Source organism: Catharus ustulatus, chromosome 29 (genome assembly GCF_009819885.2).
Source record: "Catharus ustulatus isolate bCatUst1 chromosome 29, bCatUst1.pri.v2, whole genome shotgun sequence".
NCBI lineage: Eukaryota > Metazoa > Chordata > Aves > Passeriformes > Turdidae > Catharus > Catharus ustulatus.
Window position 1 is genome coordinate 181,553 of NC_046249.1, and position 18,097 is coordinate 199,649.

Consider the following 18,097-nt stretch of genomic DNA (forward strand, 5'->3'; position numbering starts at 1 on the left):
AGTTGTCAATAATTTAAAACACAACCAGGTGGTTGCTGGCCCAGCCATCAGGGAAAAAGTAACAGGAATATCTCAAAGGAGAATAAAAAATCATAGGAATTAAAAACTGATTTTATTAAAAAGATGAATTTTTTCAAACATTGAAAAATTATGTTTTTATAAAAACCGAAATAGGCAAAATACCCATTTGTCTTCTATTTACATATACAATATTTCTCATTGTATAAAATTATTTACAATATATAAAAAAAATTACAGTAAATAGGTTATTTTCTTACAAGACATCAAGCCCTGTACTTCTAGTGTAGATCATGGCAAACAAGAATACTATTGCACCTGTGAACCAAACAGTCTAACAAGAGGAGTGTTCTTTTAGCCATGCTTTCAACTGAGACCTAAACTAACATCGTTAGCTACAGTAACATTCATTTTATCTCTTCTAGGGTCAACTTCAGGCAGTTTCCATACAAACATTGTCTTGTAAAGCTTAGGAATGGGTAGTTAGAACTGGGGGGGAAAAAAAAAAAAAAAACCAACATATTTACAGCTTCTTCTATACAATCTGTATGGAGTCTTACGGAGTTTACCCTTCACAGAAGCTGCATAAATAACCCCTGTTCTCCTGACCGGGACGGGCAGGTCACTGACTCAGTCGCGGCAGATTCTCTGCAGGTGATGGCCGGCTAAGCCTCCTTGTGTCAGCTCCTCAGTGTCCGTCCTGGAGCGTCGGTCGGTGCCTCCCTATGTAGTACCAGCTACAGATTTTTAACACTTCTGCACCTGAGCAGTTAAATAAGGTCCACTGTTGGCAGGGCAGAGTCCCTGGGGCTACATGTGCCGCTTCATGTGCAAAGCCAGGTGGTCCGACCTGGAGAACGCCCTGTCGCACAGGTGGCACTGGAAGGGCCGGTGGCCCGTGTGCTTGCGATAGTGACGGGTGAGTTCATCAGAACGCGCGAACTTCCAGCCGCAGCCTTCCCAGTTGCAGTGGTAGGGCTTTTCACCTGTTTGGGGAAATCGGAAAGCGTGACTCAGCATGGCATCATAATCCAGGCAATCTGCCGAGTCTTATTGTAGCATATCCCTTTATTTGCTACCAAGCCCTTCCACAACGAGATCCAAGTGTTTTTAAGCTAAACTACTAAAATTCCTTTACCCACCCCTACCTGCAGTGAAAATCTTTGGAGAAAGGGCTTTAGAAGCCCTCGTAAATAGCTTTGACTACACAGGTGTCACAGACCTGACCACCTGCCATAGCTCAGCTGTGAATCTAACAGAAACTGCCGGGTAAAAGCGCCGACGCTGCAAACCCAGACACAGGGCTATCCCACCCGGCACACAGCGCATCTCCTCATGAAGGCCATCGGCAATATTTACCTGTGTGTGTCCTGAGGTGCGCTTTCAGGTGTGAGCTCTTGGTGTAGGTCTTCCCACAACCGGCATAGCTGCACGTGTGAGTGGCCGTCCTCTTCCTCGGCCAGGACCGGCGTCCTCGCTTTGGTTTGGAGTCCAGCAGCTCCAGAGGGGAGGAAGGAGGGGTGAGCATGCCCCTAGGAGCCGAGGGCTGTAAGGGCAGGCTGTCCTCGAAAAGGCCGAACTGGGAGGTGTTCTGGTACTGGAGGTGGGTCTGCGGGTGATGGAAACCGGAGGCCGGGTGGTAATTTTGCTGGTAGGACACGGACGAGGGGCACATCATCTGTGCGTGGCAGTCATTCACCATGAGATCGTCGGGGCTCAGCGGGGGCGTCTCTGCTCCAGGGATCTGGGGGGAACTGGCCACCCGGGGCTGCTCGTAGCCCATCATGCAGGTCGCGTTCCCTTCCTGCTTAATCTTTGGGCAAGCCTGGGGCACCAGACCCAGAACCGGTCCATAGTTGTCCATGTCGGGTTCGGGCTTAATGTTCTCAACGAACTGCGGGCCCCCGAAGGTGGGTGCCACGAAGAACCGCCCGTGGACGCTGCCAGAAGGGCAGTAGCTGGAGTCCATCTCGGACCGCATCATCTCCGGTACGATGCCGGCGTTGTAGGGCGGGGGGCTGCCCTGCTCCAGGGCATTGTAGCATCCCGGGGACGGGTTTGTCTGGTAAAAGCCACCGCTTTCGCCTTGGGCAGGGGGATAGTCCCCGCCGGCAGCGCCCTGGCCGTAGCCATCGCTGCCCATGGAAAGGATAAAATCCAGCACGTTGTTGAGATCCTCATCCTCTTTGCGTGGGGAGAGGCCGCCCCAGGTGCCGGCGGGGGTCTTGGCCTCCTGCTCACACTTCCACCTCTGGGGAGAGAGAAAAGGGAGAGAGTTAGAGGCGCCGTTGGCTTTGGGGAAGGTGGGGGACGGACTCGGGGCGCTGCGAGGCGGCGGCTCGATGCGATGAGCCGTCGGTGCTGAGCGCAGGGGACACTCACTTCGTGCAGGGCTTTCTCGCGGCAGGGGCTGGCGAAGGTGGCGAAGGAGGGCAGGGCGGTGTCGCTCAGCGCCATGGTGCGGGACGAGCGCGGCCGGCCGCCCTCCGCACCTTATAACGCGGGCGCGGGCGGCCTCAGGCCAATTGCAGGAGCGGAGGAAACGCGTCCCGGACGGGGCGGGCGGGAGGCAGCGGCTCGGGTGCAGCCTAAATTTAGCCCCGGTATAAAAGGACGCGGCGGCGGCGGTCCCAGCCCGAGCGGGGCGGAGCGGAGCGGAGCGGGGACGGGCCCAGGTCCGGGCGCCTTCGCCACCCTCCCCTCGGCCCAGCACCCGCGACCCCCGGCTCGGGCAGGGGCAGTAGAGCCGCGACCCCCAGCTTGGACAGCGGCCTGTGACCGGACACTGAGGGGTCTCTGCCCCAAGTGAGCTGGTGGAACGCCAAGGGGTCTCACTGAGGCTCCGGGGGCACCGAGGGACCCTGTCCTGTGCTGAGAGAGACTGAGGGAATTCGGTGGGATGAGGGGGCCACACGGGACCCTGCCCTGGGAACACCTACAGGACCCGTCCTGATATGAGGGGACCCTGTGCTGGGATACAGTGAGGAGCCTGCTGTGGGGCTGGAGGGCATCAAGGGCTCCCTGACCTGGAAACCCCGAGGGACCATCTGTGACATGAGGGGACACTGATAGCTACAAGAGAGACTATGAGGGGCTTGCTGTGGGATGGGGAACACTGAGGGGTCCTTGCCCTGGGGATACTAAGAAAGACACCATGAATTAGGGGTTTGATCCCCCCACACTTCAGAGCAGCTGCCCCTCGATCCAGCCTCATTCCTGGGGCATGCGGTACAATCAGACTCAGGAAAAGAAGGTGGGAAAGGTGTCAGAAGCACAGTGAGGGAAACAGACATGTCCTGCCCCCATAGGTAAACTGCTGAACTGATGATGGGGGCCTCTTGGCACTGATCACTCTAAAGATGCATATTGGGTGCTGACAGAAAGGTGTTTGATGCCACACTTGTACAGTCTTCGCTCGAGTTTTACATTTAATGGAAGTCCAGATCTGTGGCAGAGTTTCCATTTGCTGCACAAAGATTGCCAAAATCAATGTTGCAATGTGACATTATGAGAGAAAAAATGCACGTAGCTTCTGTGATCTCCTCTGTTTGCAGGCAATTTATGGTATTGGGCTTGATTTTTCAGAAGGGAAGATTGTTCTTCTCCCTTACCTTGGCCTCTAGCTCAGATGCTGAGTCTGAAGGAGCAGTTTTCCAATAACTTCTGATAACACGCTCCAGACTCTTGTTTCTGAGGATCACAGCTGTTTGGCCATCATCCAGGAGCAAAAGTGGCAGATCCGAAAGGAGGAAAATCTACAATCTGTCAAAAGACAGACAGATTCTTTGAGAGCCTGTTCAAAGAAATAGCAATGCTTTCTCCTTTCCTCCATATCTCCTTTGCAATCACTTTTACAGGGGTTTCTAAGCAAGCTGGAAATCAGGAGGGTGCGGAAGAACAGCTCTCACTTTTGTGCATGGTGTGCCCCAGGAGGGGAAGGAGCAATGTCCTTGACGGGCTCTGGTTCTCTGAAGCACTGTGAGCCTGTTCACCAGAGCCCATCCCAGGCTTGCGGCTGTGTTTAGCCACCTCGGGAAAACTCAGTTGCTAGGGTAAGTAAATGATCTTTTCAATAGCTACACGTGTTTTAAAATCAGGAATATGTCTTGTTTAACTTTCTATAGTTTTCATTCTAAAAGTTCACAGGTTGGCCAGAAGGAGCAGCCAAACTTCTTTGAGTGGAGCAGAATCAATACACTGAATGCATGGTAACGCTGTACACAAAGATGTGTGACTCATGGCTCTGTAATGTCACACTTGTGTAATCTTTCAATGTAAACTCTTTTCCTCTAATAAAATGTCCGTAAGTGAATGATACGTATATATGGGGCTGTGAGTCAGCCAAGAAAATATACTCTGATGAATTCAGAATGAATGTGAATGCTCCCTTGATAACACACCCTGAATGTCTGTGTCAGTTTATGTGCTTGTGATTTCAGCAACAGCTATAACAAAATATTTTGTTTCTAGGATATACAACTGGACTGTAGGTTTCGCAGAGAAGCTCCAATCGGATGCTGCCTTCTAGAAGACACTGGAAAGACTTTGTTTATAGCTCTGCAATGGCTCCTACACCGAACTCTGCGTTTTCTTTGTGTAAAGGAAATGTTTAGTGGGCAGAGAGGATGAAAGCCTAGCACACAAAATAATAAAGTCACTGCCTTTAGTTTCTTTTTGTTTTCAAGCAAAGCAGTTAGGGTAAAAATTGAGAGCTGCACTAAACCTGGGGAGACAAATGTGAGAATTTATTTACCTTGTGAGTCACTAGTTCTGCGCAAATTGAGAACAACTTTGCCATGACCTTCCACTCTGTGACAGTTGTGCTGACATTTTCTGGCTTTTTGCTGCTCACAACTCTTATTTTAAATACCTAAAGGCAAGATCCTGGCAGTGATCTCACAGCATAGATCAGGAGTGATGCCACTGGTGTATAAATGTGAAGAATGTGAGATTAGAAAGTATTTGTTAATCTTCTCTGGGTAGAGGAGAGCTAAATGATGTGTGATTTGTCTTCCAGCCAAAGTAAACAGGGACTCAGCCATTTTTATATGGCAAAGTTCGTTTTCCTAGGTGTTGCTGCTGCTGTCTCCTGTTGCTTTTAGATCAAGGAGGAAACTTTTTAAGGGATTGCAATCAAGATTTTTCATGCTAGTAGAAGAATCCAAGCTAGGGCTGTGCCCACAGGAGCTCGACGCTGGACGGGTTGGTGCGTCACCTGGCTGCCCCAGCTCTGAGTCATCACAGAACTCAAACAAACAAAAATCTCCTTTCTCAGGGATTGCTCTCAGAAAGTCCTGATTGCACCTAGAGCAAACTAATAATAATAGCAATAGGAGGGTGAACGACCCAAAAATGGCGCCTCTTAGCGCCTGCAGTACACACCCAGCCACCAACCCCTTCATATTGAAATGAGATAAAGGATTTCCTTGCCTGTGTCTCAAATTGTCACAGTTGTGTTGACTATACATTTTTTTTTTCTATTTTAAACTGCAGGTTCTGAGTTAGCACATTTTAGAATCTGCTGTCAAGGAAGTTGATAAAATGATGTAAACAACCACATAAAATGTAATATACAGGTAAGTGTCAGAGACACCCATCTTAATTTGGGGAGAGTGATTTAATCCTGTAGGTCTTTTGTCTGAATAAAGTAACATCATGAATCAATTGGAGAAAGGAGCCTTTTTGACCAGACCTTTCATGACTGGAGCTGAATCCCATGCAGGGACTGCCAGATGAAGGTGAACCACCTCTTTGATGAGCTGAAGTTGAAGGGGTTCATTAAGTTTTTAGACAAACATATTTTCCTTTAATATTTTTTTTTTTTCCTTAGTGATTCTCCTCTCAGCTACCTGTGTACTTCCGAAGCCTTTCTTGAGGTTTGAGCACTGGAGAAGTGGAGTAACAGACAAGTATGTGTCATTCTCTTTAAGGATTTGACTCGTGTCCTTTGTCATGGTCTGCTGCTGAGCAGCTGCTTGGCAAAGGCCCCCTCTTCCCCAGCTCTGTGTCATGGAATGCCAGGACACAGGGAATGGCTTCCCACTGCAGAGGGCAGGGTGAGATGGGATATTGGGAAGAAATTTTTCCCTGTGATCGTGGTGAGGCCCTGGCACAGCTGTGGCTGCCCCTGGATCCCTGGCAGTGGCCAAAGCCAGGCTGGACACTGGGGCTGGGAGCAGCCTGGGACAGTGGAAGTGTCCCTGCCATGGCTGGAGATGGGGCTGGATGAGCTTTAAGGTCCCTTCAATCCAAGCCATCCTGTGACTCCATGGTATTGTCTCAGCTCCCCAGTCCAGGCCAGCACCACCATGTACACCCTCTGCACTCAGTGTTGGCTCCCAGGCTTTTTGAGAAGGTTGAATCCATGACAATGTTTGAAGCAGAGTACATGGAGTCAGGGGGAAGACTGGAAGGTGGACAAAGCCCTGGGAGACCCTGATGGAAATGCTGATGGCAGGGCTAGGAAGCATCAAGAGAGAATTGAAACCACTAGGAGATATCCAGCTGGTTTAGGGTTGCATAGATGGAAGGTAGAGGCTGTAAAAAAATACTGTGAAACAAGATGTCTGAGAGTAGAGTAATTTTGGTGTCCCAGGTTTTTTCTGAATAATTCCCTGTTGGCCTGTGTAGGAACCTGTTTTTGTCCATGCCAAAAAGCAGGGCTGCTTGCATGTTCCATTCCTAGAACTGTGGCTTTCAGCTTCTCTGTATTGCCATGAGTGGGGTTTGTGTCTGCCTGGATAGTTAAAATAAACCTTTAACAATGACATGTTCTTCAAATTATATTGCACTTCTGTGACCCTTGTCATCTAGGGCTTTATCAGAAATAATTTATTTTTTCTTCCAAGTTATTGGTAACAACATTGAATGGTAAATAATGATAAAAAAGATCAAGAACCAATAAACCTGCTTGATTAAAATCGAAATTCTATTTCCAGATATACTGACCTGTGGTTAGACCAATTTTCATGTGTACACCATGTTAATTTGTCATGTGTTTATTTCTTACTGTGAAAATCACACTGCACTGAAGCACATTATTATTTAAAACACTATCACAAACGTCATTAACCAAACCATCTTTATTTAGAATTCTTTTCATGTCTCAAGTCCTCCCTGTCTCAGCCCAGGTTTATGTAACACTGACAGGCATATCTGGGTCATTCTGTTTACCCTGTTGCAATATTGACATAATATTAACATTCTCAAAGTCACCTGGGGCTTCCCCACTGCTCTGAAATGAATTGATAATAAACATTAACCATCTGGATATGTCCTTAGTTGGTTCTTTTGAAACAGTCACTCCTAAATTACCCAGACCTGGCAACTTAATACTGTTTGAGATGAGTAGCAGTTGTTTTAACATCCTCCTTAGTTACTGTAATGGAAAGTATTTCAACATCATTATTGTCTGATCTCAATACAGCATCTGGCCTTTTCCCAAAGAGAGAACAGTAATATTTTTTAGCACTTCTGCTTTTTCAATGTGATTATTGGCAGTTCTATCCCTTCCATTCTTTGTGATGGTAATCTTAACTGGTTTTAGTGAAACCCTTATTAGCTTAGCTCCCAAAGATTAGCAAAAGTCAATCTCTGATGCTTCCAACCTGCTTTAGCAAGGCAGATTCCCGTCAATGCAGAGGGAAACCAGCTTAAATTGTATTTAAATTAGTAAATCAAACTATATAAAGAAATTTTTTCTCAGAAATATGCAAGAAAATATGTTCATGGTTGAATAAATCATGCAAAAATTCGGCTATTTAGTGAATATAATTTAGATAATTATGTATTGCTACTTGAATTTGCTGTGTGAAGAATGATAGCATTCAGATGTAAATGATTTTTTGTAATTTTTGATCTGGGGACTCTTCAAACCTAAATAACATATGCCACTTTTTAAATGATCAGCTTTGATTAGGTATGTAGCTGTGTTTCTGCCAGCTTTTACTGATGTGTGTGCTGAATGCCCATATGTTGTACTGCAGATGTCCCTTTCAGCTGTCAAATAAAAACACGTTTGAAAAATCTTTTTTTTTTATTTTAACAGAACTGTGAAATGATACCACAGTTTTCAAAACTTGGCAAGCATGTTGAATCATATTAGCAAAACAGCTTGAAATGTCAGTCACCGATCATGACAAGTAGTTTTCAGTTGATGCCAAATACTTTAGATTACAGAATCAAATATTTAGTGAAGAAATGGACAATTGGAGCATGGAATAACAAGAGCATAGGGCAGAAGTACCTATGTGGTTTCATTCAGAAAAATTACTCTTATGGTTAACAAATGGGCTTTACAACATCAGAAGCCCAGGAAGATGAAACTCATTTAATTCTGGAATACAGTAGTGTTACACTTTGAATTTTCATACTGGTTGTGTCATTCCTGGCCTGCATTTTCAATAGACAGTTTGTATAACTGTTGGAGATGACAGGAGGAAAAGGGAAATGATGTCTTATCTGTCATGTCCACTTAAGACAGTAAGTGTTGTCAGATGTGCCAAGTTCACTGGGTTTAGAAGTAAGAACAGTGTTTGGGGTTTAATAAGTGCAGGGGAAAAATCTGTTTGAGGGAACTTCAAAGCCGTAATCAGCTGGCTTTTTTTTTTTTTTCTCTTTTTAATTTGTGAGATCTGTTGCAGTCTGAGTCAGCACAGATGCAGGTGCACTTCTCAGCAGAGTTTTTTGCCACTTTGAAGTTTAAATGTTTTAATCAGGGGAGAGGGAGAGAATGGACAAAGCTGAACACTGGCCACAGGAAGAGAATTACTTAGGAGTTAGGAAGGCTTTGGGGTTGTTTCCCTTGTTGGCATGTAATACATGGTTATAGGTTATGGTTGGGTCTGACAAGTGGAGCTTTATTCACCAAACATACAAAGTAGGAATTCATGTAGGGTGTAGGTTGCAAACCTGTTTAACATGATGAACATGTGGAGTTTAGTTCTCCTTTATCAAATAGCTTATTTGTACTGCACCTGTATGATTTATTAGTCATATGTCCTGTAGTAAAGTAATAGGAAATTTTGGAGCAAGTATTTCAATTAACCATGACGCTGTTAATCAGTATTTCTGGCTGCCTGGAATTACTTTCCCTGTTTGAATGCATGGAAGTGTGAATCAGAGGTATGAATTGGCCAGTGAGAGGAAGACAGGCACTTCTGCAGGACAGGCTGCATGTATACGGCAGCTGATTTAATTTGTCTTCCTGGCCTCTCAAGTCCTTGCAGACTTAGATCACTGGAATATTCAATATGGTATATAATTATGATTAAGCCTTGAAACTTCAGTGGGATATTTTGGGATAGACTTTTTTCCAGACGCTTGTGTCCATTGTTGTGATAATTTTTTTTTTTTTTTTTTTTGGGAGCTATTATTGCCTACATTTTATGATATTTATACATTTAAATTCCTGTCTATGTCTGAGCTTAGAAACAGTGCTTTGTGTTTCATAGAAAATGCTTTCTATTCAGAAACAAAACTTCAGCCACACACCTGAACTTTTACACCAAATTGTTCAACTGATGCCTGGGAGGAATGTCACACTTACTTTTGAGGATGGAATCAAGTGCCAGTTTTCAGGGTTAATACTGATCAATAATTAATTAATACTGATCAAAATTACTAATATTTGATGCTGTAGTATATATAGCAATTGTAGCTGAAGAGAACAACACTGTTGAATCCCCTTGAACAGTTACTGCTATTCTTGAGCAATAAAATTCTTTTTCAAGGGACAGCCTGATTCAATGCAACTTTGTAGAAAGAGTTGTGAACTTCTCTTTTCATTTGCCACATAAAGTGCCAAATAAATGTTTGTAATAAAAACACAAGCCTGGGAAGAATGTGTTTTGCCAATTACAGCATAATGTGAGCTACAAAGAAGTGTTCAGCATGGACTGCATGGGGCTGTTTGTGTCAGATCACAGGAGGGAAAAAGGTGCCTTAATTTACCAAACAACCAAGCGTGGGTTTTATCCCACATTTGCAAGGAAAATCACTGCTTTGAGAGAAAAGAGGTGGGCCTAATCCCATGCAAAATGAATTTGGTGAGGGGAAGCAGGGTGAGAAGCCAAGGCAGGGGGACTGCAGAGCTCTGATTGATGGTGGGTGGCCAATCCTCCAGCCTGTGGTTGCCACATGCATCGCCTCCAGTTGGGCGAGGGGGGAGCAGGGTGGGACTGAACCTTCCACAGCAGAAGTGGTACAAGCCACACGGGACCTGATGGTAACAATTTAGGGGGCCCTTTCACCTATTGCCCAAGACCTTCCACGATTTGCCTTGTTCCCCTTTTCAGGTTTCATATCACAGAAAGCCCAGTTATTTTTTTCAACACAACTTTTACTTCAGCCTAAAGTTAGACACTGAAATGCTCCGTGGCTGTGGCTCGACTCAGCCTGACGATGCTCTTGAAATAAAGCCTGGATCCTGCTAGCTGAAAACTCAGTAAGAGCTGCCTTGTGCTCAGCTTCTCTGCGGGCTGTTTTCTGTCTTCTTCTGCTTAAAAACCACCTGCTCCGAGGGGATGGCAAAGCATCTCATTCACACGGAGTCAGCGGGAAGCAGCAGCCAAGAGGCAGCAGCGAGTGTGAGCGAGAGGGGATCCTTTGCAGCCTTTATATACCAGAGTTATTTTTAACCACAGCCTCCATGCTTATTACAGTGTTTCCTCTCTCAGACGCTCAGGAAGCCCACTTGGCTCTGTTTCCTGCTAACATTCAGCCCTGGCTCACAAAATCTTTGAGAACAACAGGCCTGAGACTGCTCGGCTCCATTAAAAAAACTGGCAACTTTTCAAGCCCTGACAAAAAACCTTTGAAAACTCTGGATTTCCTCCAGCTAACATATGAGACTCCTACATCAGTGACAAATTAGACTGAAACAGCACAAAACACTCCTATGTAAATAGCCTTTTTCTGCATTCGCTCTTTTAATAGTTCAAACATTATTTATAGTTATTTCTTTGGTTGGAAAAATATTTTTATATTTTTCCAAAGATGGGTTCTAGTGAAATGTTTTCTTTGTTTGTTTGGATTTTTATGTTTTCTTTTTTCCTTCGAGAATTTTGTGACAGTTTTCTTAGGCTCCAGGAGCAACCTTTTCTTCCTGGAAACCAGGACAAAATGGTTGTTGTGAGCTCTTCACTGAAAGACCTCTGTCCAGCACTGAGCACAAATCTAAATGCTGCCATGCCATTCCCCAACTATTTAATAACAGGCACGACTGAGTTTTGATTTCCTGAGAGACAACAGGAGAGGTCAACTGCACTTTATCTCTGACTTCACACATGCGTTTTACATGTAACGTAAATTGTATTGAATTTTTTCTTGCAGGGTTTTCACTTCAATTCCAAAAGGACTCCTACTTCCAAAATTGCTTTCAAGTATCCAAATGGATGTGATCTTCATGGCTGAGAATGCTATTTTATTCCTGTGTTTCTATTGTACAACATCGTAAGAAATCTTAATGTAAAGGGATTTCTTGTATTTGTGAGTAAAAATTACTTGGAATCATAGATAATAAATCCAGATTATTAGACTGGTGGCATTTGCTGTTTTTCTAGGAGTATTTCCAGTATTTCACATCCTTTTCCGCATCAGCATCAACTTAAAGGTTATTTATTGTCCTGGACACAAACAGAAACCATTAGTAACTTTTCCATGCCCTTTGTAGTCCTGGTGTTTGTTTCAGAGTGGTTGGTGGAGGATTTCCCCGACTGGAGCAGGAGGATTTCACTGACTTGCCCATTTCCTGGGCAGTAAGGCGTTTTTATTATCTCCTCCCAGTTTTAATCATCCCCAGCTTGAGGTAAGCTCAGAAATGGTAAGGCTCTGTACTTGCAGAAGAAAGTGATGCAGAATTCATCCCTCCTGGGATGATAAGGCCAGCTCTTACCCAGCTAAAGGCATCTGTAGCTAATACTATTGCAGCTCTACAAATCCAAGGAATTCTCTTCTGTTTTCTCCTTAAAGGATTACCTTCAGTCCCTTAGTTGTGTCCTGAAGTACTAGATTATGCCTATTAGTCTGTTTTTGAGCTTGACCGTCCCTGTGAGGTTTGTATGACAGCAGCATTTTTGCCCTCTGCCTTTCCTTTGGAGATTGGCTATTGTGTGAGAGCATCTCCAGTAGGAAAGCTCATCTCTATCATGAGGAATTGTCTCAGTTACACTGTTCAAGCAGCTGTGCTTTGCTATACCAGAGACAAGGAAATGCTGAAGAGGGAGCTGAGCGTATCAAGCATGATCTTCAACAAGTAACTACCATCATCTCTCAGCCACCATCTCTACCATGACCCTTATTCTGATTGAAATCACTTTAGTCCCTGATTTATCTACATTTCATACAGATGTGGTTAACTTGTGCAGTTGAAAAAGAGAAGTGTATACAATTTCTACATGTGAAATAATTCAATTCCACATTTTTTAGCTTTTAGTAACTAGTTGTGCAGTTCAGTTGTTGCTTTTTGGGGCTTTTATCTCACATCATTCCCAACAGTGGGGTTTTGGCTGTGCCAAGGCTGATCTCTTTTGAATGGATCTTGGCAAGTGAGGCTTTTAAATCCCGCATATCATTTTGGCAAGTGATCCTTATTTTACAAATGTAAAATGGTTCCAGTCATAGCTCCCAGCATTTGCCCTTGTAGTTTATGGAACAAGTGGTATGGAATAGCAGATTCACATTTATTTTCAGGCAGGAAGCCAGTAGTACAAAAATGCCTCATGAACTGAAGGGTAAGGGTGAAACCTTTTTAAAAAAGAATCAAGGTGGTTGGGCTGCGTTTATCATGCACAACCCAGAGGTCTAAAAATGAGTTGTTTTGATGCTATTTGGAGCTCACTATAATGAAAAACTGACTTTGTGGAGATTGACTTTCTGCGTCACAGCCCTTCTTGGGATAGTAATACCAACAAGGACAATTAGTTTAACTGTCATTCACAATTGCTGTTTGTTTGCACTCAGTGGTTTCTGGGAGAAGCTGCAGGACGACCCTTCTATTCCCACTCTTGCCAGCAGCCTCAGTAATTGCCTACTAGTCACTGAAGGACAGACTTACCAAGGACTTTCAAAGCTCACTTACCCTCCTTCAAATATAACTGAAATTTATAGCTAGCAGCTTCTAAAATAACTCACATCACTACCACCTCCAAAAACAGCTCTGGAACCATGTGGCCTTGTGGTTATGGCTCTGGGGTTGTGGTGGTGAAGTCAGAGATTCAAATCCAGTTGTAGGGAGATAAAAAGGTTCAAAGAAAGTGAAACTGGTTTTGCCTTGATTAGGTGGCAATAATAACACCTCATTTTGCTTACACCTGAAAACCTAAGTTCATAGCCAAAAATCAGGTACAATGCAGAATTCCATGTCACAGCAAGAGATGCACTGGATGTGAAAACATGTGGTTGCTATGAAGACAGCTCCTGCCAATTGTCATGTCAGAGGGGGTTTGCTTCTCTTAGTACATAATATCGAGGTGTGGGATGATACAAGTCAAGGTCTGAAACCTTCACAGGCAACACAGACAGAGACTAGTAAGGCCCACTCTATTTTCAATGTATCTTTTGGCTGAGTGACTGGTTCAGATAGGAAAGGATTTTGTTTCCTTGCTACCTTAGAGCTGCCCAGAGCTCTCTCTCTCTCTAAACATTTAGGGAACATTTGCAGTTGTGCAAGAATCCCATGGATGCTACTCTGGAAATTGTTGTTGTTGTACAATGATTAGTAAATGCAAATACAATAATAGCTCTATGATTTTATATTGTACAGGAATTGCAATTAGAAGGAGCCAAATAAAAACCAGACAGCTTTATAAGCAGATTACTTTAGCCTTCAATACCAAAATTATCTAAACCTGAACTAAATGTAAATAGATTTCTGAGTTATTCGGCACATCTGGAAAGCTCTGAGTCCCCCCTTAATATGGAGAATTTTCACAAAGCCATTGCTGTCCTGCTGAGTTATCCCTATAGCCAGTCAATACATTTTGGGGGCCTTACAGAGAAATTCTTGAGGGAATTTCCTTCAAAAACTGGACCAGCTCCTACATTGGCTTTAGGAGGGACCTCCCTACCTGTCCAAAAGAAAACCCACCACAAGCCCCACTTGAACTCCAGCCTTGTGGTGTTAGCTTCCGGGTTTTGTATCTCTCACTGACACTGGAACTAATTCCCACTGTTTACACAGGGTATGAGAAGAATTTAAACTTGAGAATGAAGGTCAGATTTAAACCTCACTTCACTGTACACAGGATATAAATGTGAAGGCATATTTCAAACATAAATATCTACAAACTCTCTGCTACAGATGATAACAAGAAGAGTCCACTGATATATTAACCCTAAGAATAGCTGTTAATGGGTTAAGAGGACATCTAGATGCGAGCATGTCACATTTTTCTGGTTTATTTAGTAGCATTCTGATGGGAAAACAGAGATGATAATGTGCATTGGTGGTACATACTGTCTCTGCAGAAAAATCCAAACCTGATTCCTTGGTGACAAGCTTGGCACATTATTTCTTGAATTGCATCAAGCTTAAGCCTGCAACAGAGGCAATTCTGAAGCATTTGCAGAAAGAGAACTGATGCTTCCATTGTTGGACTTCAGTGGATATCAAAGATGTCTTTGAATTTCTACAAATAGAAGGAGCCAAATAAAAACCAAATAATTTTCCAAGCAGATGGACTTAGCCCTCGATACCAAAATTGTCAAGTTCCCTACATAGTGGTTTTAAGATAAATGTTAATGGATCTTCGAGCAAGAAGCATTAGTGATCTGGACTACAGCAACATTTTAATTAAGAAGTTGTACAATAACAGACTCCAAATGTAAACTTCAAAACATTTAAAGCCTAAATTACCGTGGGTTCAGAACTGGCATTGAGCATGTAATTTTTAACATTCCAGACTGCCTTCATTATAGTTCAAGAAGCCACAGAAATACACCGTTACGAGCCAGGAATAGTTCTTCCTTTTATTTGGAAAGAGAATTACAGAGGGAGCTATTGGGAACCGAAGTTTAGTTCCTAAAGCAGGAGCAGGCTACAGTATTTTTATACACAACTGCAACCACAGACTTGCACTCATTCAAACATGCCGGACTAAATGGTGCCGGCTGTATAAATACTCAACACTAAGTTAAAACACAGGTTCTTTTTTATTTCAGCTTTGAAGGTTTATCATGCTATTTCTACTTTTTCAATATCATTTAAAGTCTAGAAGACATCTATCTATCTATCTATCTATCTATCTATCTATCTATCTATCTATCTATCTATCTATCTATCTGTAAAGGTGCCAGTAACTTAAACCTACAAATTAAGACCATGGTTCTTCAGTAGGTTTGGAGAAAGGCTGATTCCTTTCTGGACATTGTTGATGGACACAAAGCTTGCTTACATTTGTGAACATCCACTTAAAATTACAAAGTAAATCCTCCAGGATTTGTTGTATTATTATTTTTTCCAGTGAGTTACGCCACAACTGCATCAGAATGCTCATACAATATTTTTTTCAGAAATTGGACTCACATAACTTGTTGGTATGCAAAATATGTAAGGCCCCAGTCTGTTCTGAATTACAGTCATGCAAACCGTTGAAACTTAAAAGGGAGTTTAAAATATGCATGAGTAAAGAAAACAAATGGAGCCTCAATTTGCAGAGTGCCTTGAGATCTTTAGAAGATTTTCTGGAGATCTTTACTTTGTTACCTGTACCTTCAAGACAGGGAGAGGTTCTGATTCTTAAACTACTGTGGTCCAAAACAGGTTTTATCAATGCTTTTGATAAATGAAAATGGTAGGAGTAGCAGATGCCCCACACTAAGGTTCTAAACTCACTATAATTAACTAAAAAGCTCTAATGGAAAAATATCCTAAATCTCATGGCTGGTCAGACATCAACTCTGGTTTTGTTTTACCGAGAGCAATAAATAAACCTGACATGAATAGACATGAAAGGACATTCTAGAAGTGGTTGCAATAATTCTGCCCAGGAAGCTGCTGAAGAGCACCACAGACGGGCTGCCCTCTCCTTTGTTGTCTCTTTTTCCCTGCGTTGTTATAAAATCAGGGGAATTGATTTTGCTTCATGACGTCGATTGACTCGGACTATAGAGCTGCACTTCTAAAGCCTGAATTCTGGGAGGGAACACTTTTAACGTGCTTTACAAACTGTTTTGGCTATTTTCAGATTGACTATTGCACCACAGTGGAAGTCTATGTATTCAAGATATTTTGGGTGATTGTATAACTGGAAAAAACTGTCCTGATTTTAAAGTATTTTTGGCCTACAAGTGGAAGTAAATAAGCAATTTTAGAGACTCACTGGAAAGTAATTACTCCTGCAGGATGATGGCTGTGCCAGGAACTCTGGCAGATGCACTGAACCCTCACTATTATGCTTCAAAAAACCCTATTTTCTGATGCAAAGGATTGAAACCAAGGATGCATAATCTAAAATGTAAGGAACTTGGAAAGAATGAATGTCTGTGAAGGGAAATGTCCGAGCATGTGAACTGCACTAGAAGAGAATACAAGGGAAAAAATGCCTGGTAAAGTGTGGAGGCTCCTTGGCTTGTGGCGGTGGGAAGCGAGAGTCTGGTCTGGGGGTGGAGCTGCTCGTGACACACAGACCTCCAGGGTTATCAGATGAGATCTTGGGCTGATAAAGAGCTTGTGCAGGAAGAGCTGCTGATGACAATGACATGAGAGAGAGAAGGAGCAAGAGAAGCACCTTGTTTTGGGTGACACTGAACCACTGGATTACAGCCCTTTGCTAAGTACAGTCTGTCCCTGCACGTCCATCCAGTGATTCATCGGTGACTGGGAAAGAGTCATAAAAGCACCGCTGTCAGCTAATGTGTCATTAAAGGAAGTGTTCTGCTTCTTTTTTTCCTAAACAAGAAGTTAACAAAGTGCTATTTTTCCCTGATCACACTGTAAAGTGGTGTTTCCAAGGCTCTAGTGACTTGCCTTTGCTGTTGCTTTACTTGCGTCTCAAGGCTGTAATTGAATTCACCCAGGCTGGTTTGCAGGTCTCTGCACTGCTAGTTCTCTCCATGGCTCCTCGATAGAAATCCCTGCTCTCACCTCCAGCAGCTTAAGAGTTGATCAGAAAACCTCAAGGGGCTGTGGACAGCCACATGCTCTGTAGTAAAGGACACGAATAGCTTTGAAGCTGAAAGAAAAGTTTTTCACCTGCAGAGATATGTGTATGACCTACTCCCTCTCAGAGTTTACTTTTCTTTCTCATTTTTGTCTTCCTTTTAATTTCTCTTTTCCTTATTTTCTTTTTTTTTCTAACCAATATTTGCTTGAGCTGCCCTTTCCCTGTATTCCAAGACTGGGGGCTATAGCACAGCAATAGTCTTTTGGTTGTGCAGATTTATCTTTGTAGATGCTTCTTTCCCAGTCCAGCCTAAATGGGCATGTCCAAAGAACTTTGCCCTTCCTGAGGCACTCAGAATAGTTCAGGATAGGATGACAACAAAAACTAAAGGATTTTTAATGCTTCAGGATGTAAGCCTTTGTCTTTAGGATTTGTAGCTGGGTTCAATCAATGCAGTAACAGAGTAGTAAATCAGCCATATGAGCATTAGCTCTCTCTTTATGCTGATGGGACATTCAATTCCCTTCTGAGACACATTGAGAGGAGAGGGGAAAGCCTCCAGAGAGAGAAAATCTTCCTGATTACAATAAAATGTCAGGGCCATGGTGAAATGTGCATGTCCCTGTTTTTCTATAGTGTCATGGATAGTAAGTATGAGGTGCTGAATTCATTAATATTAGCAAAGATCTAGTTTCCTGTCTGATAGAAATTTATAGCATCATAACTCATTTTTTGCTGCACTTTAGAGCAAGCAAAGTCATTGCATTGTGATTAAAATTTATATATATATATATAAGATGTAAGTCATCTCTGTATAAGCTATATTTACCTGTACACACACATATATATAAATCCAAAGATTTTGTCTGAAAGGGGCAGTGAAGAAAGGCTACAAGAGAAGGGCCAGTGTCATCTGTGCAAAAGGAAGCTATTTATCCATAATGCAGGTTTTTGGATAAACAAATGCCCTTGCTATA

At 43.2% G+C, this 18,097-nt stretch overlaps 1 protein-coding gene across 1 annotated transcript; it reads right to left on the bottom strand.

The window, feature by feature from the left end:
- Window positions 1-90: 90 nt before the first annotated feature.
- KLF2 (Kruppel like factor 2) lies at window positions 91-2,509 on the bottom strand. The gene is made up of 3 exons (XM_033082192.1): window positions 2,401-2,509; window positions 1,378-2,269; window positions 91-1,004 (listed from the first exon to the last, which is right to left on the bottom strand). Exons 1-3 carry the CDS (start codon window positions 2,473-2,475, stop codon window positions 829-831), a joined length of 1,143 nt encoding a protein of 380 aa, XP_032938083.1. The 5' UTR covers window positions 2,476-2,509; the 3' UTR covers window positions 91-828.
- Between the last annotated feature and the right edge of the window lie 15,588 nt (window positions 2,510-18,097).

Bases quoted from the DNA above. Each gene is read 5' to 3' on its own strand.
- KLF2 (XM_033082192.1), bottom strand. From the start codon at position 2,475: ATGGCGCTGAGCGACACCGCCCTGCCCTCCTTCGCCACCTTCGCCAGC. The intron at 2,270-2,400 runs GTGAGTGTCCCC...CTCTCTCCCCAG, and splicing joins GCGAGAAAGCCCTGCACGAA to AGGTGGAAGTGTGAGCAGGA. The intron at 1,005-1,377 runs GTAAATATTGCC...TTCCCCAAACAG, and splicing joins GCACCTCAGGACACACACAG to GTGAAAAGCCCTACCACTGC.